This window comes from Chinchilla lanigera, unplaced genomic scaffold, assembly GCF_000276665.1.
Source record: "Chinchilla lanigera isolate Chin_1 unplaced genomic scaffold, ChiLan1.0 scaffold00021, whole genome shotgun sequence".
Classification (NCBI taxonomy): Eukaryota; Metazoa; Chordata; class Mammalia; order Rodentia; family Chinchillidae; genus Chinchilla; species Chinchilla lanigera.
The window spans coordinates 17,780,207-17,803,537 of record NW_004955422.1 but is presented as its reverse complement, the minus strand read 5'-3'; the positions used below and the strand labels follow the sequence as shown (position 1 = coordinate 17,803,537).

Sequence of the window (23,331 nt, the reverse complement as noted above, 5' to 3'; positions counted from 1 at the left end):
CGTGTAGCTCAGCGCAAAAGCCCTGGCTTCCATCCTCAATGCCACAGAACAAAACAGGACAAAACATAACCTCCCTTTGGAGCACAGTCCTGAGATTTCTGCCATTTAGGTTGACATCAGGAAGGAAAAGATCAGGGCACGGAGAGCGCCGTCACCCCAGGGTTAACTCCAACACAGGGGTGACCTGGGCCAAACGCTTCTCCCACAGATCCTCGTGTGCCTGCATCCACGCCACTGGGTGATGGACCATCTCAGGTCTGGTTCAAGGGCTGCTGGAAGATCCCCACCCCAGGTGAGCCAAGGACCCTGCCCAGCCCCTGGCAGAGCAAATGCCTAGGAAAGGGCAGCTGCTGCTTTCAGCTGAGACATGAGGTCCCAGAGATGAGGGGTGCCGCCAGCTTGATTCCCAGGCACCCTGGAAACACTGCAGGTGAGGAGTCAGGCCTGGCCAGGTGGGAATCTCCACGTGTCCTTCTCACCGTGCGGCCCCTCTGAGCCTGCGAAGCATGGACAGTAACGTCTGAGAGCTGTCTGAGACTGTTATGGGCCAGCACACGGAGGTGCTCAGTAAAGACAGGGGCCTGGTGAATGAGGGCCAGCAATCACTACCGCCCATCGAGGGCCTACATGCCCCAGGCACTATGCCCCATGGTCTCGGGCTTTTTACTCTGAGAAGGTCAGGGGAGACTACTTGGTGCAAAGAGGGAGGTCCTGGCTTTCAAAGCTAAAAGGGTTGGAGCCTCAAGGACGAAGCCTGGGACATCCGCTTCCTCAGGAAGGCACCCGCAAATCTGAGTGCCTGCTGTCCTCTCAGGTGCTTTCCAGGTGCGCTTCTGTTCCACCCTTATGCCAGCCTATGAGGCAGGTAGAATGGATCCATTTTACAGAGGAGGACACTGAGGCCGGGGAGGGGACAGGACTTGCTCAGGTCATTTAGCAGGTGGGCTGAGGAGCCTGTCCATGGGTGAGTCTGTAAGACACTCCTGAGTAGATCTGAATGAGTGAATGAACACCAGAGTTAGCTCTAAGAGCAACTCCTAGGGGTCCCATGGAGGAGTCCCCAGTTATCTTGGGCTCTCCTTTGCAAAGTCATAACTATACGGCTCCCTGGAGTCTCTAGGAGCAAGGAGAGGGGGAGGGCCAGCCCCTGATGACCCGAGGTGTACAGGCACCCCACCTTGGAGGAGGGGCATGCCTGGGACTTAGACCCCTCCTCCCAGGCTGTTCCTGAATTCAGGACAAATTCAGCCCTTGCAGGGGGATCCCCCAACAGCCCTCTGGGCAAAGAGGGAGCCCCCAGGGTTCTACAGCACCCCTTTTACCCTCCAGGACCTCCCCAGGTAGGCCCCTGATTAGCTGTGTGGCCTTAGACCAGTGGCTGTCCCTCTCTGGGCCTTGTTCCTAGCGGAGAGCTGCAGGCTCAGCCTCAGCCCAGCCCCGCCTGGCACCCGCTCTGCCTTGGCTCCTGCCTGGCTCAGCTCCAGAGAGCAGCAGAGCAGGGCTGTCACATGCTGAGCCACGTGACAGGTGGCGACTGGGGGCTCCATCCCACGCAGAGGACAGGGGCCTCTGCAGCCCCTTCCCCCTGGCCCTACCCCAGCTAGCTGAAGCCTCCAAGGGTGCCAGAGCAGGTGCAGGCCAGGCCAGAAGACCTCTCCTGCCCTCCCAGGTAGGCGGGGGAGCGCGGGGTGGGGCAATGATGAGCATCCCCAGGTGCAAGGTCGGCCCAGAGGCCCCAGGCCAGGAGCCTCCAGGCAGACCCAGGGCACAGCGGGGCGGGCAACTGCCGAGGTGAAAGTGGCACAAAGGATGTTCCTCCCGACACCTGTAACCCAATCACCTGCCTGTCTGTCCCCAGCAGCTGCTCAGAATCACCCCCTTTGTGCTGGCTCCAACAGGTGTGCCCAGGGTAGAGCGGGGGCAAGGCAGGGGACAGGCCCCGGGCATAGCTCTGCACCCAAGAAGGGACAGGACTGTGGGAGCCATCACAGTGACACATACGCATGACTGCTGTCCTAGAGGGTGGAGGGTGGCACTTATCCCCAGGAGATGGAGGGGACATCTGTGAGGACAGATCCTGGTGTGGAGAAAGAAGCCCTGCCACTCACTCCCCATGCGGGCAGGTCTTGTCCCCTCCCTGGGCCCCTTTCTGCATTTGTAAAGTGTGGCTTTGGGGGTGCTGTGGGTGTAGGAGACTGCATGGGGTGGTCTTCAGGGGGCCTGGAGCAGCAGGTATGGTCCCGAGGCTGCATTCCTGAACTCCAGCCATGTCTGGCTCTGACCTCTTCATAGCGCAGAGGGGAAAGCTAAGGCTCAGAATAGGCAATGCCTCAAAGAAAAGCTGGGTTATTTTTGGTATTTTGTGACTGCCCTGGGCTCAGAGCTCAGACCTGCTGTATGGCCTGGCTGGTGCCAGACCTCTCTGTGTGCTCCTCCTTTTCTGTGATCCAGGCTCCCAAAGGAGGTGGTGGTGATATCTCAGCCTGCAGCCTCCAGCTGGCCCTGAGCCGAGGTCAGGCACCAGGCCAGGGCAGCCCCGCCCCATGGGCTGGCTGGGTTGGACATTTCATAACCTCAGGACCTGGGCAGAGCAGGGACGGACGGAAGGACAGCAGTTTGGCAGGGCTCAGGTACTGTATGCTGGGGAGGCTGGGGCTGTACCTCTCAGTAGGGGCCAGGACCCCGCTCAGCCGCTCCGGGCAGCTGGCATGGCAGCAGGCTTGGCCACGCAGCCGCAGCTGCGCACACCCGCACACACACAGGCCGAGCTGTCCTGCTGAGTTCACCCGCCTTCCCCAGCAGAGAAAGGGGAAGATGGAACCGGAGGTGGAGGGCGAGGAGAGGGAGGGCTGAGGGGGGCACTGGCTGCCAGCAGGGAGGCACAAAGAGGCACAGATAACCTCAGGAAAGACTCCTCTTGGCAATGCCAGAGCCCTAGGAAGAAGGAACTAGGGAACCGCCCTGCCGGGGGAGGGACGCGGTGAGGGACTCTGGGATCCAGGAGGTGTGAGGAAGCCTCCCTGTGGGGGTGGGGCAGAGTTCGTTCAGTCCGTAGGTTAAGGGGTGCCTTGGTCCAGCTCCTCAGGGAGCCTGGGAGACCCTGTGAACTCCGGATTCAGGCAAAATGGCAGGAGGTTAGAAATGGAGACCCTGGGAGCAGAGCTTTTCAGGCCAACCCTATGCCTACACCCTCTGGTTTGCCTGGTAGGGGGTCCCCAGGCCCTACCTAGGACATGTTCATGTACCTCTGTCACCACATCCCTGCCCCACCTGGGCCTCAAGTTGATGTCCCACTCCCCTGGCATCAAGGTCTCTTTGGGTCCCAACCCAGAGGTCTTCTCCCCAGTTCCCCTCTGGGGCATCTGTCCTTCACCATCTGTCCGAGTCTCAACCACTTAGAGCCACAGTGACTAAGCTCTGCCCCAAGATAAATACTCTGAATCTTGACTCACATTCCTTTAGCAGCACAGTGGGTGGCTACAGGTACTGCCCCCATTTCACAGATAGGAAAACTGAGCCAGAGAGGCCATAAGATCTGCCCAAGATACTGCAGTTAATAACGTAGTTGCTGGGATTTGAAGCCAGGTCATTGCATTCCTGGACCACACCACAATGGCTGGGGCACTCTTGGAAGGCAACAGCATAGGGCCAGGGATATAGCTCAGTGGCACAGCATCTGCCTGGCAAGTGCAAGGTTGTAAGTTAGATTCCTGGCACCAAAAAAAAAAGAAGAAGAAGAAGGCAACAGTGTGGATAAGGACTTGGGGTGAGAAAGAAGGAGCAGAGGAGCTGCCTGCTCCTTCCCTCCTGATGGCTGGGTGGGTGAGGAGCAGATGTCTGCCCAATGGCAGGCATCTGGTGGAGCACAGGGCAGGGGCCTTGGCAGTAGTCATCCGCATGAGTCATTGCGGCCAGCAGACCAGGGCACCCACCTCATCCCTCCCACTCCTCTAGTCTGCGACCCAGTGCCAGTACCCACGCTGGCCCAGTGCCCGGCAGAGTCAAGGCCTGGTTATTATAATTTGGGGGTGGGGAGGATACAGCTGAGCTACATCCCCAGTCCTTTTTATGTTTGAGATAGAGTCTTACTAAATTGCCCATGCTGGCCTTGAACTTTTGATTCTCCTGTTTCAGCAGCCTAGATTGCTTGGATCACAGGGGTGTGCCACCACGCTCAGCTTGCCTGATTATTATTTTTAGAGGACTCACCAGATCCATGGTCCTGCCCTGGCCCTCAGGGCAAACAGGACCATCTTCTCACCATCAAAGGATGTGACAGCTCCTGCCCCGCCCCACCCTTGTAGAGACCCCTGGGCCCCACAGCCCCTGGCCCTCAGCGCTTGCAGAAATCTTGGGCCCCTGCAAGCCCTGCATGGTGGGGATGGGCAGGAACGTGGCTGAGATGGGGCCTAGGGACCAGCAGTGCACCTTCTCCCTCCTGTTGGCCGCCTCTCTGCCCTCAGATGACAGGCCCAGGGGCCCAGCCCACAAATGTCCCTTCCACAGGAGACTGTGGTTGGACTGCAGGGACAGCCGCTGCTCCTCTGGATCTGGAGCATCCACTCTGAAGGAGCTGGGTGGCCTCAGACAAGCTCCTTGCCTTCTCGAGTCTTGGTCTCTAGCTCCTTCCATTGGGTGAACGATGGTCCCTTGCTGAGCCAGCATGGTGTTTAAGTTTCAAGATGTCCCAAGGGAGCAGGGCCAGTGTGCGAGCCAGCCCAGGGTGCGAGCATCAGGATCCCCTGTTCTTTGCACCCACAATAGCTGCTCAGCTCCTCTGTGAGATCAAAGCCCAGGGTTGCCTGATCCAGCCTTGGCTCTACTTGCTGGGGTCCTGCCTGTCCCCACTGCCCGATGGACATTCCCTTAGCTGGGCCAGGTCTGTGGCCCCTGCTGCTGGAAGCGTTGTCCTCACTGTTGCTAGGAGCAGCTGCTGGAACCTTCTGCCCACAGAGCTCCTCTGCCCCCAGGCCTTGGTCCTGCCTCGAGCTTTACATTTTTGTGGGCTCTACAGAGCCCTTGATGAAAGACGGGAGTGACACACCTGGCCTGCCTTGGCCCCATTAGTGGCACTTAGAGGTGAGAGCCAGAGAGAAAGGCCAGGAGAGCAGGTAGGGAGCAAATATTTGTAGACTTCTTAGTAAAATAACTGTCGCTGACCTCTCCTGAACTTTCTGTGAGTACAGCGCCAAGTGCTTTGTTCAGCCCTATGCCGTAGGATCCCCAGCAGAGCTGGGAACCTGGAAACGGAGGCAGGGAGAACAAGGGCTTTGCCCAGGATCTCACAGTCAACGAGAGGGAGAGCCAGGACCCCAGCCCAGTGGTGATCTGAGGCTGGCAGGGCTGTGCCCACTTCTCTCAACCGCCTCTTGGGGCCGGGGCCTGCCCTGTGCTGAGCTAACTGCCCAGCCCCTCCAGGTCAGAACTGGAGGTCTGTGGCATCAGTGCAGCCACCGAGCTTAGAGCTGGGGCAGCCTAGGGCTCCAAACCTGCTCTTGGACACTTTGGAACAGGCATCCTGAAGGTAAGAGCGGGTTCACCATACAGGGCAACCATGTGAGAACAGCTTATTGCCCTGGAGTGGAGTGGAAGTAGTCAGAGAGTAACTTGGCATTTACAAAAAAATATGGCCAGGACAGTGGGAGCACAGCCAAAAGACCACTGTGAGGGTGGGTGAGAGAGCAGTCAGGGAGGTCTGCCTGGAGGAGGCAACAGCCAAGCTCCAAGTTGAAGAGCAGGCAGGCAGAAAAGGAATGAGGACAGGGTCCCCACTGGTCCTTAGCACCAGGCTGAGCACAGAATGTGTCACAGTGCTCCTCTGATGAGCCTCAAGTAAACAGGTGGGGGCCAGGGCATGTCAGGCCCCTATCTTGCCTGCTATCCCTGACTAGTGACATAGGACTTCTCATCCTTTGCTCTTCCTCCACTACCAATTCCTCCTCCAAACACTGCAGCCTGGGCTGGCATGGGGGACAGGGCCTCTGGAGGCCGGGGTTATTCTTCCTCCTGGGGGCAACTGGGGTGCAGGGAGAGGGACCACTGCCCAAGGTCACCCAGGCCTCTGAGCTGCCACTGATATAGGCCCCTTAGATTACATAGGGGAAATAAATGTAACTCCTAACCTGCTGGATGTCCCATATACTGAGCTTGTGTCTTCTAAAATTAAAGGATGAATTCTAAGGAATAACAGGTAAAGAGTAGGAAATTTTATTGACAGACAGCTCCTGAGAGAGACAGGGAGGGGCCCCGAGTGGGAGAGTGCCAAGGAGCTCACTTCTCAAAGAAGGTTTTATAGAGCAAAACCATGAGGTGGGTACAACATGGGCTAATGCTATGACCAACCAATAAGATAAGTATAGCAGTTTAGGGCAGGTGTGGTGGTGCATACCTCTAACATCAGCACTCGGGAGGCTGAGGCAAGAGCATCTCTGTGAGTTTGAGGCCAGCCTGGGCTACATAGTGAGTTCAAGGCCAGCCTGAACTGCATAATGAAACCCTGTCTCAAAAACAAAAAGAAAAGTGTAGCTGCTTAGGTAATAATGATAATGGGGAAGCAAGTCACATGGCAAGTGTACACGGAAAGAACAAAGACCTTTTCAGGAAGGGATGAGTCAGAGGTCTTGGTCATCCACTGAGGTAACTGATGTCTATCTAGACTCTATTGGACCAAGTGTTACCACTTATCTTACCCCTCTGGGAGGCAGGTAGGCCTGGTCATTCTGTCTTTATCTTGAGGCCTACTCTCCAACAGGTGCACCCCCAGCCACTTGTAAGGTGTTCCCATCTTCTGTATTGACTCTCTTGAGGGCCCAGCCCTGTCTGACTGCCTGTGATATTTCTTCCTGACTCAGCCGCCTATAATGCCACCAGTCACCGGGCCTCCCTGTGCAGTGCTGGGGAGGACAGACGTGCAGGGGAGCACAGAGACTGAGTCTGGCGTGGTCCAGAGTGGTGGTCTTGTGGCAGCTGGTGGCATGTCGTTTTGCTCACTGCACTCCTCTACACCCCACTTGGCTGGCTGGGTGAGGCTGCCTTGAGGGTGTACCAGGCAGGGTGGTGTCCCTGGCCTGCCTGCCCAGCCCTGGGGCCCAGGAGTGGCTGTCCCAAGCTACGTCCCGTCCTGCAGCCTGGAGCTCTCTTGGCAGGAGGAGTGGTCTGAGGGCTGCTGTGTGTCCCGTGGGTCAGGGCTTGAGGGTAGCGCCTGGTCCACGGGGTTTCTAGGGGCACCTGTGTTGAGGAGGGACTACAGGAGGTTGGCAGGTGTAGGGCTGCTACAGGGCCTAGGGCAGCGGCAGCGTGTCCCCAAAGGTGGGGGCAGCCTCCACAGCCACCCAGCTCACTCCACCCGTCTGGCAGGATGGACGCCTTTGAGGACACAGCGCGGCGGCTGCGGGAGGCCTTCAGCTCGGGGCGCACGCGGCCGGCCACGTTCCGGATGGCGCAGCTGGAGGGCCTGGGCCGCTTCCTTCGGGAAAACAAGCAGCAGCTGCAGGACGCACTGGCCCAGGACCTGCGAAAGGTGGCTGGGGCTGGGGATGGAGGGAGAGCACATGGGGTAGGGGTGGAAGCGGCCAGGACAGAGGGGACAGGGAGAGGCCTGTCCTCCAGGAAGGGGAACTAACAGCCGTCAGATCCCCCAGCTCCTTCCCTGGCCAGAACACTCACCTGCTTTCCTCTGGTCAGCTGTGTGGAGAACATGCTGTGTGCTGGGCTCAGGCCTAGGCTCGGGGACACACAGAGAAGTAATCAAAGCCCCCACTCAAGGGAGCCACGCCAACAGTGAACACAGTGGCAGTGTACTGGGAGGTGACAGTGTCACAGAGGTGCTCCCAGGATGCATGTGGGTGCTGGCTTATATGTGGGGGAAGAAATTTCCCCGCGAAAGGGGACATTAGAGCAAAGATGTGGAGGAAAGGAGGGGCCTGATGCAGCTGTGCAAAGGCCCTGAGGCAGGGGCACTTAAGGAGCCCCAGCAGGCCAGGGTGGCTGGAGCAGGCAGAGGTGAAAAAAAAATGACGCCTGGAGGGCTCAGCCCCTCCAGGTCCAGCAACAGCCATGGCAGAGTCCCCCACAACACATTTCCCCATAGCTGGCCCCCAAGCCCTCCCTAGCAAGGCCACCACTTGACCACTGCAGCCCGGGACAACTTTCCCTGGGCCTTTTCTTCTCTGGACAAAGTGCTCCCTGCCGTTGCCTCAAAGGCCTCAGCGTGGGCAGCCTCTCCCAGCCCGGTGGACCCTCTGGGACGAACTGCCCTGCTGGCATGGAGCCTCCACCAGCTTCTCACCGGGTCAGCCTGGCCGCCGCCCACCCGACTGGGCTGTCTGGTCCCTTTCCCCCTGCAGCTCAGATTTCACTTCTGCTTTCTCATCCTGACTGCAGCAGCCCAGCCCGGGCCTCACAAAAGAAGCAACAGCCTAGGAAATTCAATCAGTCCCGCCCTCAACCTCAGCCAGTCCGCCGTACCTCCCCGCCTCTGCACTGCATTCTCAGTTAAGCCATGCCGGCTCTCCTTGGTGTGCTGGAGAGGCTCACAGAGGGCACGTTCTTGCCCAAAGGCACACGCCCAGGAGGGGCAGAGTCAGGTTTTGAATTTGCCTCAGAGTAGCCTATTCTCCCAGAGTCGTGATGTCCGGCCGGCACCACACAGTTCTGCAAACCAGCTCGCAGCCCAGGCAGGCCCCGGCAATGTCTCAGACATGAGGGGCAGGCTGCCAGGCCGGCGGGGAAGGAGCCACTGTGGACAAAGACATGGCTGAAGGCATGCTTGAACCAGGCCCAGACACCAGCAAGTGCAAGTATATGTGGCATTGTCCTCCCGCCCTGGTCTTGCCACTGGTTTGCTGAGCGACCCTGCACAGGGCACCCCCGTCCCTGGCCTTCGTCTGCCCGCTGGAGCTTCCCAGCAGCCCTCGGGCCCATCCCACTCTGCCTTAATAGAGGACAGCTGCACGGTAACGGCTGCGACTCAGGCAGGGACAGTGTCCTAAGGACGGTGTCTCCTGTGCAGGGAACCGGCACCCCAGCTGGTAGAGATCAAAACAGCACCCCCATAGATTTCTGTCTCCCCGCTCCTGCCCTGGAAACCTGACAGTCACCCCCTGGGTCCCCAGGCTGTGGGAAGTGACAACATTTACCCCGGGGTGGCTATGTGCCATGTCCCCTGCAGGTGGGTCAACGCACAGCAGGCTTCGGCAGCCACACAGTCAGTCCTGTGGAAGCCAAGTCAGAGCCTGTCCCTGCTCTGGGTGGCAGGGCTCAGCCCCGTCACCTCACCCACCACGCTCCCTGCTGAGCAGGAACAGAGCGGGCCCTCGCCAGCCTCCGGGCCTTTGGACCTGCCGGGATCTCTGCCCAGTGTCTCCGCCTCCACTGTCCAAGGTTCCTCATGGCTTTCTCCACGTATTGCCTGCCTTGCACAAGATGGAGCAGAGGCGCACATACCCGCGCCGGTGCACACCCACACCCCGCACAGGCTCAGGCTCCACTCGGTCCCTAACACTTGTCACAGCAACGCAGCTGCCAGTGTTCTCACACATGGTGACCATCCCTTACGCCAGCCCCACAAGGCAGGTTCCTCCGTCTATTTGGGTCACTAGTGCATTCCTGATAAAGGAACAGCAACGGTATTGAGGCCCTCACTGAGCATTCATGGGTGAGGGATAGGCCCTGCTGGGGAGGCTGCTGAGTGGCCCCCACGCTCCAGCCACTTGCTGACCTGGGTCCCCTTCCCGCAGTCGGCCTTCGAGTCGGAGGTGTCTGAGATTGCCATGAGCCAGGGTGAGGTGGACTTGGCCCTCAGGAGCCTTCGGGCGTGGATGAAGGACCAAAAGGTGCCCAAGAACCTGGTAAGTGGCTCAGGGGACTGGGCTGGCAGGTGGCTTTCGGGACTGTTTGCTCGCTCAGGGTGGCCTCTCTGGATGTCTCTCACTGTTCACCCTGGCTCCTGGCCCAGGCCACACAGCTAGACTCAGCCTTCATCCGGAAAGAGCCCTTCGGCCTGGTGCTCATCATCGCCCCCTGGAACTACCCCCTGAACCTGACCCTGGTGCCCCTGGTGGGGGCCATCGCGGCAGGTGAGAGGGGATCCTCCACCTTCCCTGTCCCCCGACCTGAGCCACACAGAGCCAGGGAAGACATGGCAGAGCGAGCTCCGGGTGTTCCGGTGTGGCCCAGCACCCAGAGCCGTGTTGCCTCAGGTCCCACCTCACCTCCGGGCTGAATTCGCTGTCTGAAAGTGGGTGAGGCTGCAGCCTGCCCGGCAGAGTATGGAGAGGGAGCTGCCCCTCTGCCCAGTGTCTCACTGTGCTGCTTGCAGGGAACTGTGTGGTGCTGAAGCCCTCAGAGATCAGCAAGAGCATCGAGAAGATCCTGGCCGAGGTGCTGCCCCGCTACCTGGACCAGGTGAGTGGGGCTGTGGGCCAACGGAGCAGGACCAGGATGGGCCAATGGCTGGGCAGCCCCCGTGTAGTGTGGGAAGGCCCGGGGTGCCTCTTCTGTGGTGCTTGGCGATGGCCAAGTCACCGTCCCTCAGCCTCAGCTCTCCTCTGAGGGGTGGCCAGGGCAGCCTGTCCTTGGGCGTCCCATGACCGACTGGGGCAGGCCCTGCTCTCCAGCCCCACCCCCACCTCACCCCACCCCACCGCCTAGGGCCTGGGCGAGCCTGGGCAACCCTGGTCACCACAACCAGGAGAGCAGCAGTGGCCAGGCAAGTTCGGCTGCCCTCTGGGCTCTAAAGCAAGGGTCCCTGAGGGAGGCCTGGCCTGTCTGCCTTGCAGAACTGCTTTGCCGTGGCACTGGGCGGGCCTGAGGAGACGGCGCGGCTGCTGGAACACAGGTTCGACTACATCTTCTTCACAGGTGAGACCACTGGAGATCTCATTCCTGCCCTCGGTAGACAGGCAGACAGCCAGGGAGGAGCCCGGTTGGCGGTGCCCAGGTTGGAAGCAGACCTGGACCCTCAGGAAGGCTGCTGGGGCCACAGCCCACCTCTGCCAACCACAATCTCAGGAATCAAGCCCCTGCCCTTCTGAGCTCCTGCTGACCCACTGCCCCCCAGGGCTATACTGGCAACCCTGCTTGTCCCCACAGTCCCCTGTTGGCCGAGGCACTGGGCCAGGGTGTGGAAAGGCCAAAGTGCCCAGCTCAGGGTCACTTCGCTGGCCAGATCACCTCTGTGCCCAAGCCCAGTAGTCACCTGTCATGGCCCTAGTGCGTGCACACCCGGCCCAGACACCCCTGGCTTCAGGACCAGAATGCAGTTTCTGGAGATGAGGAGGTAGGAGGCAGTGCTTCCGGGTCTGCCTGTGCCCGCAGCACGCTCCAACCCGGCACACTGTGTCAGAGTAAGGAGGACGCCAGCCTTCCTCCGCTCTGCAGAGCCTGCACCCAGCACAGGAAAAGCCCCCGTGACAGGGAAACCCCTGTGGAGCAAAGGGGGCTGGCTTTCCCTGGGGAAGCCACAGTTCCTGCAGTCCCTGCAGATGGGGCACAAGGGGCGGGGAGGGCCCCAGTGCACCCCTGACCACTACACCTCACAGGTCTCATGGGTGCTAAGCCAGGCTCCCAGCACCAGGGTGCACAGGCAAGGTGACTGCTGCAGGGTGGCTTCCAGGCCAGACCCATGAATCCAGGCCTTGATTTCTCCAGGCCTCAGTTTCCTTATCTGTAAAACCAGGGTGATCCCTAAGTCACAGTTCTGCCCCAGAAGGAATGAATCAAATGATGCAGGCAGTCCTTGGGGAGCTCACCAATGGTGAGAACACAGGGTGCCCAGAGAAAGCCATATTGCTGGAGCCCCTGCGTTGTTTTGGGGGCAAGTCTGGGGGGTGAGATGAGCAGATTCCCTGCATGCAAAGTGGCAGGATGGCAAGGACAGCCAGGTGCAGGCTGGCCCCAGCTGCTTCAGCCACCTCTCCAGGGAAGAGCAGGGTCTCCAGGGCAAGGCCATCCGCCTGCTCAGGGTGCCTGAAGGGCCCTTCTGTGTTCTTTCTATATCCCCAGGGAGCCCTCGTGTAGGCAAGATTGTCATGGCTGCTGCCGCCAAGCACCTGACGCCCATCACCCTGGAGCTGGGGGGCAAGAACCCCTGCTACGTGGACGACAACTGTGACCCCCAGACTGTGGCCAACCGCCTGGCTTGGTTCCGCTACTTCAACACGGGTCAGACCTGCGTGGCTCCTGATTACGTCCTGTGCAGCCCAGAGATGCAGGAGCGGCTGGTGCCTGCCCTGCAGAACGCCATCACTCGTTTCTATGGCGAGGACCCCCAGAACTCCCCCAACCTGGGCCGCATCATCAGCCAGAAACATTTCAAGCGGCTCCAGGGACTGCTGCGCTGTGGTCGCATAGCCATTGGTGGTCAGAGTGACGAGAACAATCTCTACATCGGTGAGCCCCCTTCTCTCTCACCACAGCCCACCTGGTCAAGACCTGTCCATGCGGATAGAGCCTGGCTTGAGTCTACAGGCCCGGTGCCACAATTCCAGAGCACAAATGCTCCAGGTCACTGTGCTTCTGAGCCTGTGACTCCTCCATTCTAAACTCTGGTCCCACCACTTTGGATATGCTGAGCCTGAACTCCAGTTCTGGGGGCCTAGCACATGATTTAAAGGCTCTCCATCCCATATGCTTTCCCTTGAGGGCAGAACTAGGACCCCAGATCCTCAGATCCTTTGAACCTGGTGTCCTGGGAGGTCAGACCCTGGGACTCTCTGGCCTGCAGGGTGTCCCGACTACTGCCCAAGGCTGAGCCGCCCCTGTGCCTGCAGCACCCACAGTGCTGGTGGACGTGCAGGAGACGGAGCAAGTGATGCAGGAGGAGATCTTTGGGCCCATCCTGCCCCTGTTGACTGTGAGGAGCCTGGACGAGGCCATTGACTTCATCAACCGTCGGGAGAAGCCGCTGGCCCTGTACGCCTTCTCTAACAACAGCCAGGTGGGGCCTCGCAGGCTGGGAGCAAGTGCCAGTAGGAGTGGTGGCAGCAGAAGGGATATGGCCCCTCTGGGACAGTTGTAGGACTTCAGGGATGAAGGGCTCTGGCCCTCTCCTCCCTCCCAGGAGCAGCTGAGATCCCCACACCCCTTATATGTACCCCTTATATGTACTGTGCTCTGCTCAAGCTTCAGTGGACAGCTCCCCAAGATCTCCAGGCCTCAGTGCTCCTCACCTGTGTACTCTTCCCTACATCTCAGCTGGTGGCCAGTGTCGCCCCTCAGAGCCTGGCTCTAGAGCAAAGGGTGCAGAAGTGACTAGAGCATGCGAGCCCCAATGCCACGGGGTGGAGGGGTCCCCAGCCTAGGACACTCCAAGAAGTACCAGCAGTCCCCGGCCCCTCTCACCCATCCCTCATGGGATTCTCTCCCTATCCAAACAACGGTTTTTAGTTTTTAAATTTTTATTTTTGTTAGTACATGTTTGTAGTAATGATTGCATTCATCACAGGGAGTTGGTATATGTACGTGACACATCTGAATTTTTTTAGTTGAACAGTGTTTTTTAAATAACTTCTCAAGAAAAAAATAGTGAGATAATATGGAAAGTCTAAACGATATGCTCTGGAAACAATCTTTTCTGATGCATTTGGTTCGAAAGGGTAGGTATTTGACACTTTCAGAATCCAGATGGCCAACAGTTCCTATGAATCTATTTGTTTTCCCTTTCCATGTACGCAATAATGTCAAATGTGCTAGGCAGCCAGGTTAACATTTTAGACAAACTTGATTAACTTTTAATATAGACTGTTATAATGCACACTGATTATACATAAAAACCTTATATATGACAAGTTAAATTTAAGAAAAAAAAAAACACTTCTTATTGGGGTCTAACTTTATATCTACAGAAAAGCTACTAAGACCGTACAGTCCCCATGTATCCCACACCCCACACCCGACAGAAGGCGCTGACTTGGCCATTAACTTTCTTGGGATCCTGCCAGTTTCTTCATTAATGTCTTCTCTTTGCTGCAAGATCCGATGCTGCACTAAGCTCAGCCTGGAGTGCTGGCCAGGCCTCTGAGACGATCCTAAACTCGGGCTCCATTGCACCCCTTCTTGTCTTTGGGGCAAGTCTCCCCGTCTGGCCCACCCTCACCGGAGGCGGCCTGCTTAGGCACTATCTTTAGAAGGGGGAATATCTGCTACATTATATTGTCTACATATATTTTCTGGAGCACTCAAAGATAGATTTGTCTCTTGAATCATTTACATTTAGTTCATAACGGACTTGTGCATTTATGTGATTCAGGGGACCCTCATGTGCTTTGTCCCAGGCTTGGGCAGAGGGAGTGCCTGTGTCTCCGTGACGTGTGCAGCCTTTAGTCTGTGATCACTTCCTCTATGGCTCTATGAGAAGCCCCAGGCTCATCCTGAACATTCCCTGTCCCAGCTCTAGACCCCGTCATTCTACCAAGGCGCCCTGATTACCAGGATCCTGTGATCCTTAGAGAACCCTACACAGGGTTTTCCGCAGTGGGGTCACCTGGTCCTCAAACTGTCCTAGCTGCCCAGCACTGGTCCCAGGACACAGAAGCCATCTGCCCTCACTGCTCGGAAGACGTGGTGCTTTGTGCCTGTCCTCCAGGCTTGCATTAATGCTGGTCTCAAGGCGAGAGACATCTGAGCCCGCTGGTGGAGGGGTCCACTCTACCACCCATCAGATGAGCTCTGACACAGCGGTCATCTGAAGGTCACACTTATTGGAACTACACAGAATTAAGCTGCCATGCGGTGTGACTAGTGTCTATCAATCTTTTTTTCTGTTCATTTTTCAAACAAACCCACAGACTGAAGAGGAAGGTCCTTCATTAAATCAAGCAGGGCCCAAGTTCAAGTTTCTAAGTAGAAATCGGACCACCTTGTTGTCTTAATGTCCCTATGCTACAGCCCCTCTGCCTCCCAGGCTGCCTTCCTCCTGGTGCCTCAGGCACATCAGGTCCCTCCCCTGGGACGCCCGCCTCCCTGACTACCAGGTACCTCCCTGCTGCCTCTGTACTCTTCACGTCCCCAGGCAATGCCGGGTCTTTTGCCACCCCTTGAGTCACACGCTCTGGAAACACGTTCCAGGTTAGGGGCTCCACGAGGGGCTGCTCCACCCCTGCCCCATGACGCAGTGGCCCCAGACCCTTGCAGAAACAAGATGGTGGAGCCAAGTTCAGCTTTCACACTTTCTGCTTTCTCCTAGGTGGTCAAACAGGTGCTGGCCCGGACCAGCAGCGGGGGATTCTGTGGGAACGATGGCTTCATGCACATGACCCTGGCCAGCCTGCCCTTCGGAGGAGTGGGTAGGTGCTGCTCTCCCACGCCCTTCTGTGATGGCACCAAGCACTCCCTGACTACATTCCTGCTGTGAATGCAGGGGGGCCAGCAAGGAGGCTCCTCTCCAACACCGTGTCCCATCCCACCCCACTTCAGCCCCAACACCCATCCCCTCCCAGTCTGGCACAGAGCCCTGCAGACCTGTCTGCACATACCCATGCAGGTGGACTGAAATTTTGTTATTTTTCTTTAAAAACACAACTGTTGCCACCTTGTCTGCTCTGTCGCTGCTCACCAGCTCTTGACAGGCTATGACCTGTGACAGCCACTTCCCCTCCCTGAAGCCACTTCCTCAGTGAAGGGGCAGAAGTAGAATGGGTGACTCCAGGTCTCCCTCTCTGTCCATATCTGGCCAGCTCTACCTGGTGGAGGCTGGACTCTCCCTGGAGGGTGGCCAGTGCCACAGCTGTTCACAGCAGGCTGACAGCTAACACCATGGCAGCACAAGCCTGGCAGGGGGATGCACTGCATCCCTGGCTCTGGATCTCCCTCTTGCCTCTGGGAGCCTCAGCTCTCCCCTGGGCCCCTGCTGGACCCTGCCTACCTGCCCCTCTCCAGTCCTGGCCCCTAGAACACATAAGCCCCAGGGAGGAGTAGGGGTCTGTCTGCACACAAATCTAAAAGTCCTCCTTGACTGCCCAAATTCACCCAGGCTGTGTCCTCTGGATGACTCTGGCTGGGTCCTTGTCTGCCTCCCTTTGACACTGAGAACTCATGACAACAAGACCCTTACTATGTCCATGGTCAGAACACTTACTTGCTGTCACAAAAGAGGAGACAGAGGCAGTTGCTTGACAGAGCTATTCATGGCAGAGCCAACACCAACCCTGGCCAGTCTGGCTCAGGAAGACATACCACTGACACTGTCTGGTGTTCCCAGAGCTTATCGAGCTGCTGCTAAAGCCTGCCTTGGGGCCTGGCCCTTCAAACACAATGCTTCATAATTAGCTCACTGTACAGATGGGGAAGCTGTGGCTCACACGAGTAATGCAGCCCTCCTGTCAGAGCCCAGGTCTGCCTGACACCTCCTTGGCTGGCCGCCGAGGGCCTGACCGCATGTTTTCTGCTACTGCACAGGTGCCAGTGGAATGGGCAGTTACCATGGCAAGTTCTCCTTTGACACCTTCTCCCACCACCGTGCCTGCCTGCTGCGCAGACCCGGGATGGAGAAGATCAACGACTTTCGCTACCCGCCCTACTCACCAAGAAACCTGAGGGTGCTGCTGATGGCCATGGAGGAACGCAGCTGCAGCTGCACCCTGCTTTAAACCTGTGAACGCTAGGTGCCCGCCCCCCCGCAGCTGCTGCAGATATGGCCTGTGGTCCGGGGCACAAGGACGCTTGCCAGGCCACAGAGCAGCCTGCTCAGCCCAGAGCAACGCCTGCCTTCCTCCCTCTTGGGGTTCCCTTTTTGGGTTTCCAGCCACAGCCCAACTCGGCTAAGTTGAGTGGGAACATGGGACAGGTGTGCAGCGACAGTGACCTGTTCCCTTCCTCCCTCACCAGACACCCATGTCCTAGGAGAAAAGGTGCAGCAGAGGGAGGAGCCCTGGCATCTGTCACACCTTGGAATCTGTGACTGTGCCATCCCTGTCTTCTCTAAGCCTCAATTTTCCCAGCTGTACACTAGCGGTGATGAACAACTTATACTTCCTGAGACTGTATGAAGATTAAATCAGGGAGGTGCACACACTGAGGTCCAGGTGTCCCTCTCTTCACCCTTGAGCTGCCTCCCTCTTCTCTCCCGCCAAGTGGGGCCCTGCGCAGGCCTCTCCGGACCTCCGCATACCTCACTCTCACGCAGGACTGCTCCTCCGCCCCATTCCGCCTATCCTGGGAGCTCTCATAGTCTCAGCCACCAAAGGGAAGATCCCGCGCTCCCTGCTGGGCAGCCAAGTTCTATCTTGGGGCACATCTCGCTAATTCTGTAGCACCCAGGAATGCTTTGGTCCGTACTCGAATCACGAGGCCAGGCCAGGCCTGGTACACGCCACCACCCATCACCTCCCTTCTCCCCGGTGCACACCGATCTTCCCCCAAAAAGCGGAACCATCCTAGTCCTCTGCCTGAGATCCCTAGGAGGCTCCCTGTGACCCAGCCACAACAGTCCTTAGGAGGCTTTCTCTCTAGGGCCACGCATCAGCCCCGCACTCAGCCTGTTCTTGTCCGGAGGACCTCTACGCACGCGGCACATGCCCTCTTTATCCTTCCTGGCCTGCTCAAGTCCTAGTCACCGTCACCTAAGATACTGCCTCCTCCAGGAAGTCTTTCCTGACCGCCTCCCTAGACACACGCAGACTGACTCGGGGGGTCTCCGAGCCCGCAGCCCTCACAGGTTCCTCTACCACAAACACGCGAGGAAATAGGTGGGTGGACAGCTGGGGTTCTCGAGCCTTACGGATCTAGGCGCACACCAGCGGGTCGCACCGCACGACTGGCCGGCTGGACACGTCCCTGCCTGAATTCATCCGTAAAGTGATAACAATGATTCTCCCACACGGGGCTTGGTGAAGTCACATGGGCTGTGTTTGCGCGGAGAGACGCTATAGCCTGATTCTCTTAGCGGTCCTGATGCTGACCCCACAGAGCCCAACCAGTCACCCAACCCGCTACACTCCTGAGCCATTTCCTAAACAGCGCCCCGGAAGTCCCGCCTCCAGCGGCTCGGAGGTCCACGCGAATTGGCCTCTCTAAACTAATATGGCGGCGCCCTCCAAAGCTTCAAGCGCTTGTTCTCTCTCGACCAATCAGAGGAAACACATAGCTAGATTCCGCCTTCTTCAGATGGGAACACCAGCCAATCAGGCCACACCATGAAGGATCGCCCCGGAAATGGCGAAGCCAGCCGACCCAATAGTAGTGTCGCAGAGTTAGGCTCCGCCTCTCGGCTGTCCAGCACGCTCGGCTAGAGAGGGAGCTACCGCTCCTCAAGGTGGGTGTTAAGGCTCGGTCGTGAAGGGCAGACCTGTGCAGCGCGGAGTCAAGGGCAAGTGTGTCCTTGTTAATCCCGCAGACTCTGTGGTCAGGCTCCCTCTTGGCGGGTTTCGGACCCGCTGCCTCTGCGTCCTTCAGCGTGTAGCGGGCTCCCCCTCCGGACGCATGCGCAGCCCGGCCCGACGCCTCTTGCGTCCATGGGGTCAGAGGTCAAGGGGGAGGGCGGAGAAGGTGGTGGTGGCGAGTGCGTGCCGGGGTCTTGAGTTAGTGGTCAAGAGTAGGGCCCACTAAAGGTCACTGGAGAGTCCCATTCGGGCTCTAGTGAAGTGCCGGGACCGGGGCTAGGCCCTTGCCCTTGGGTTGTAGGAATCCTCCAAGTCTCATGACAACCCCCCCATCTTGCTAATGAGAAGCTTAACCTCACCTGCCCAAGGTCACTCAACAGGCTGCCAGACAGTTCTAGGAGATCCTTGCAGTGAGGCGAGGAATTTGATTCTAAGCATTATTTAAATCTTTAAGGTTTCCACCTGGGCCCAATCCCATTGTGTGACTTTGGCCAGTTACTTAACAGGACAAGATGACAGTGTGTGTGACCTACCCTCAGACACTAACGAGCTCTCGGTGTACACCAGTGGTGGTTTGTTGTGTTTTTTTAGGTGAGAATGTAGTGGATGAGCGGGACAGGGGAGAGATGAGAAGCAGGAGCTCTGGAAAGAAGGACTAGGCTTAATAAGCTCTTTAGGAAGTGAGAGAGAAGGAACTTAAGGCCCACAGCAACTGCCAGAATCTTAGGCCAGCTGAGCTGGGCAGATTTGGAGGGCTGGGGAGTGCTATACCTGGGAACTGGAAGGCCCAGAAACAAGGTGTGAGTCGTGCAGGAGATGACACAGAAGGCTGTGGGTGAATCTCAGCTCCCCCCAGTGCCAGAGTTCCTGAGGTGGTCAGTCCTTGACCGCTCGCTTTCCTCTTTTATTCCCCAGATGCAATGCCTGACCACGCCCACACTGCTGCGGGCCCTGGCCCAGGCTGTGCGCACAGGTAGGACGAAGGGGGCCTATCCTGGGGTGGGGGATTGCAGTCTCCTGGTGTGAGATCCCACCTGCAGAAACGTCATCCTTCTCTTTGCAGGACATGCTAGTGGCCGGAGCTTCCACAGCAGTGCCATGGTAGCGACCTATAGTGAGTACCTGGGTGGCCTCCAGCCTAGGTGTTCCTGATTGTGGTCTTGCTGGAGGCCAGGGAAGAGACTTGGGTCCCAATTCTGACTTTGCGAGGTTCCCCCCTCTGAGCCTCAATTTCTACTCTCAAAATGAGGGTGATGATGGAGACTGAATGTGATTCATGGGGCAGAAGCCTCCTTGCAGGAGGTGAGGAGGTGCGGTCTCAGCACAACTCTGAGCGTGATGGGGAGGGAACCTGTGCCTCTTTATCAGAACCCCTTATTCTTTGACTCAACCCTGGTTTGTGGGTCCTCAGCTTAGGGAGCCACCTGGGACAAGGAGAAGCAAGCAGGCCTGCTTAGGGCCGGAGATCACCTTCTGGGGCTCTGGCTGGTGCTGGGGGAGTGAACCCAGCGACTGCACCTAGGTGTGAGGGCTAGGTCTCATCTGCTGAGCTGGATTCCTTAACTTTCTCCCACGGCCTCCCTGCAGAGTACGTGAATATGCAGGAACCAGAGATGGACATGAGGTCAGTGACTGACCGCGCAGCTCGGACCCTGTTTTGGACTGAGCTCTTCCGAGGTGGGTCCTGGTGGAGGTAGGCAGGCTTGGAGTGGGGCTCAGAGAGCGGACCACCCACCATGACTGTGCTGCTCACAGGCCTGGGCATGACGCTGAGCTACCTGTTCCGGGAGCCAGCTACCATCAACTACCCGTTTGAGAAGGGCCCGCTAAGCCCACGCTTCCGAGGGGAGCATGCTCTGCGCCGTTACCCGTCTGGGGAGGAGCGCTGCATCGCCTGCAAGCTTTGCGAGGCTGTCTGTCCTGCCCAGGTGAGCCCCAGCCCACCTGGCTTCCACGCTGCCCCTGGTCTTGTGCAAGGGAGCCCAGGAAGCCCCAAGCCACAACTTGACCCCTCTGTTTGAAGACTTGCCCCAGGAAATTCCCTTTCCTGCCTTGAACCCCCTCCCCTGACCCCGTGAGTGGAACCAGTGAGGCCTTTTGTCCAAGTATTGTGAGTCATTGAGTCAGCAGAGGCCAGCGTCTGCCTGAGCAGGCCAGGTGGGGCCTGTGGGGCCTGTCGCGAGGATCGGCCAAGGGTATGAAGCTTGGATCCATGAGCCATGGGGTGGCACCCAGGCGTCCTTTTCCCTGGATATGGCAGCAGTTTCAGGAGCCCATGCCAGGCTGGAGCTGAGGACTCATCCACCAGTGAGGGTAACCCTGCCCCCGTCCCATCTCTGATGGCTGGTCCTCGGAACCCTGCCAGGACAGCTGGCATGTGGCAGTGACTGGCTGTATTGGTGGATCTTGCCCAGACCACCTGGAGTCAGGCCCCTGGTGCAGGAACAGATGCAGTTGTGGCCCTTGTCCAGGCGCTGGCGTGCCCGGCAGGAGCTCTGGCAAACACAGTCCTTACTCACGGTCTGCATAGCAGCCCCATTCCTGTTTCCATGGCTCAGGGCAGTCCTGGCTCATCTACTGGTCTCGCCCAGGTCCTCCAGGGCACAGGCTGTGCCCTTGACATTTCTCCTCCAGCCAGTGTCCCGGAGCACATAGGAGCGCCCCCGACGGCAGTGGTGGTGGTAGTCATGGGTTGTGGTTTCCAGGTGGTGAGGGGCAGGCTAGGCTCTGTGCCAAGCTTATTCCTTATCACATTTAATTTTGATAACAACGCCAGCAGGTAGAGATCATGTGTCCATTTCTGCTGATACAAAAAGATGAGGCTGCCAGGCAGAGGTCCCACAGTGAGTAGTGAGTGTGACACTCCTGAAGGGAGTGAGAGTTAAATGTCCTGGAAGGTCCTCCAAGCTATGGGAGGTGGCAGGCCAGCTCTTCTTTCCCCCAGCTGTCACAAGGCTGACCTTGGGAACTGAAAGTTAAGGCTATCTTCAAGTCTAGGCTCTGCCACACTGGCTGTGTAACATCAGGAGGCCTTCAGCCTCGCTGAGCCTCAGTTTTGTCATCCACCAAATGGGTATAACTAGACCTGAGTTAGAGTCTTGTTAAGCTTAGACAGTCACTGGCCACTTACTACAGATGAGGGATCCCCTACTCCCAGGACTATCGGTGTGCGGTGAATAAAGCAGATAACAGTCTTCTGTGGGAATGGTATTCTAGGGCAAGAGGTTGGACAGTTAACATGGGAGCAAAAAGAGTGTCAGCTGCAGCAAGCGACAGAGGGTGAGATGGCAGGTGTGAGGGTGGCCCCCTGAGGTTCTGGATGGTGTCTGAAGAGATGGAGCATCCATGCAGACACCAGGGGTAGCGATGAACTTTGAGGGGTTGATTCGGAGCCAGGACATAGCTGGCAGTGTGGCAGTGACTGGTGGCCACTCCTTCACCCAGGCCATCACCATTGAGGCCGAGCCCAGGGCTGATGGCAGCCGCCGGACCACCCGCTATGACATTGACATGACCAAGTGCATCTACTGTGGCTTCTGCCAGGAGGCCTGCCCTGTGGATGCCATCGTGGAGGTGAGTGAGTGGGGGTGGGGGAGCAGGGGCAGGGGCTCCTGGGAGGAACCTGACCAGGCTGCACCTGTACTCCAACCTGCAGGGCCCCAACTTTGAGTTCTCCACTGAGACGCACGAGGAGCTGCTGTACAACAAGGAGAAGCTGCTGAACAACGGGGACAAGTGGGAGGCTGAGATTGCCGCCAACATCCAGGCTGACTACCTCTACCGGTGATGTGCCCACCTCTGCTCGGTGCCCGCAGCCCCTGCTGCCCAATAAAAGCTCTGACCCTCACTGTCATGTCCTGTCTTACTTCCAGGAGTCTAGGGTGCCCCTTTCTACCTCCCTGAGGCCTGTGGATTCTTCCAGCTAGACCAGGGCGTGGTCCACCAGGCCTGTTCTCTCAGTGGGTTCCAGCTGTCCAGGGATCCTCTGCTGGTCCAGCCCTCTTGTGTGACTCCATGGGCCCTTCAGGCCCTGCTTGTGGTTGCCCACAGCAACCCTGACATGTCGCGTCTTCCCCAAGGTATAGTGATGCTGGAGGCCGCCTGAGGCCTGCTGCTCCCAGTCTCTATAGAGTGTGAGGGGTAGGGCCTGGGCCTGCTTTCTTTTGAGGCCCCAGAACTAAGACCATTACAAGTTGGTGCTTCCCAGCACCTCAGGCTGAAGTATATCAGGAAGCTCAGAAAGCCCAAGGCATCCTTGGGCTGAGGAGGAAGGCTCCTTGGGTGACAGTCACGAGGGGATGACACAAAGCCTCCTGCCCCTGAGCTGGCCTTGCCTCCAGCCACATCCCCTTCCTCTCAGATTCCCCGCACCAGGCTACAGCTCAGTGTTGGGACTTCCCAATTTGCAGTCCCAGCACAGCACTGTGGTTCCCGCTAGCTCTGTGCACTGATGAAATGGCCACTGACAGCGCCTCGAGCCTACTGGCTGTCCTATCATTCTGAGCTTGAGAAAACAGGCTTAGGCGAAGTGACGTCCTCAGGTCACATTGCACATAATGCCTAATTCAGGTCTAGGATAACTCAGGTCCCCTCCCCATCCTTTCCGAAAATGCTATCTACAGAACATTCTCCAAGATGCATTGGGAAAAGAAGCGGGAGGGTGTTCTGCGGACCAGTGAGAGATGCCCCAAGTGCCCTCTCGACTCAGGCAGAACTACAGATCAGACATCCAAGGTGGGCAAAGGCCTGCAGCAGAGAAACGCAGCCTGTCCCTGGGGACCACACAGCCTCACCCTGGGGGTGAGATGTAACTGCGGCAGCTGAAGGGAAAAACAGCCCACAAATGTCTGTCCTGCCCAGTGCTAGTCCCAGTGGCTGTTGCAGACAGGAATTCTTTCCAAAGAGGTGGGCTTAGAAATCCCAGACGTCTCCAGTTTACCTTTTCCCAGACAAAACTTAGATCCTTGGCATAGTGCCTTATTGTCCCTAGACAGACGGGACGTTTGCATTAAAC

At 57.8% G+C, this 23,331-nt stretch overlaps 2 protein-coding genes across 4 annotated transcripts; both read left to right on the top strand.

Annotated features, from left to right (window-relative positions):
* Positions 1-2,523: 2,523 nt before the first annotated feature.
* Aldh3b1 (aldehyde dehydrogenase 3 family, member B1) lies at positions 2,524-17,043 on the top strand. Of its 2 annotated transcripts, none has more exons than XM_005384290.2 (10): positions 2,524-2,630; positions 7,357-7,519; positions 9,738-9,848; positions 9,956-10,076; positions 10,319-10,404; positions 10,779-10,860; positions 12,004-12,390; positions 12,771-12,937; positions 15,185-15,284; positions 16,396-17,043. In XM_005384290.2, the coding sequence occupies exons 2-10, from the start codon at positions 7,358-7,360 to the stop codon at positions 16,584-16,586; spliced, it is 1,407 nt and encodes a 468-aa protein (XP_005384347.1). In that variant the 5' UTR covers positions 2,524-2,630; position 7,357; the 3' UTR covers positions 16,587-17,043. The 2 variants fall into 2 exon arrangements, with proteins under 2 accessions (XP_005384347.1, XP_005384348.1); XM_005384291.2 differs by lacking the exon at positions 2,524-2,630 and adding an exon at positions 5,219-5,524.
* A 1,099-nt stretch (positions 17,044-18,142) lies between these two features.
* Ndufs8 (NADH dehydrogenase (ubiquinone) Fe-S protein 8, 23kDa (NADH-coenzyme Q reductase)) lies at positions 18,143-22,164 on the top strand. 2 transcript variants are annotated; one of them, XM_005384289.2, is made up of 7 exons: positions 18,143-18,250; positions 19,233-19,290; positions 19,381-19,431; positions 19,905-19,994; positions 20,073-20,245; positions 21,762-21,890; positions 21,973-22,164. In XM_005384289.2, exons 2-7 carry the CDS (start codon positions 19,233-19,235, stop codon positions 22,102-22,104), a joined length of 633 nt encoding a protein of 210 aa, XP_005384346.1. In that variant the 5' UTR covers positions 18,143-18,250; the 3' UTR covers positions 22,105-22,164. The 2 variants fall into 2 exon arrangements, with proteins under 2 accessions (XP_005384346.1, XP_013369495.1); XM_013514041.1 differs by lacking the exon at positions 18,143-18,250 and adding an exon at positions 18,281-18,304.
* Positions 22,165-23,331: the final 1,167 nt, after the last annotated feature.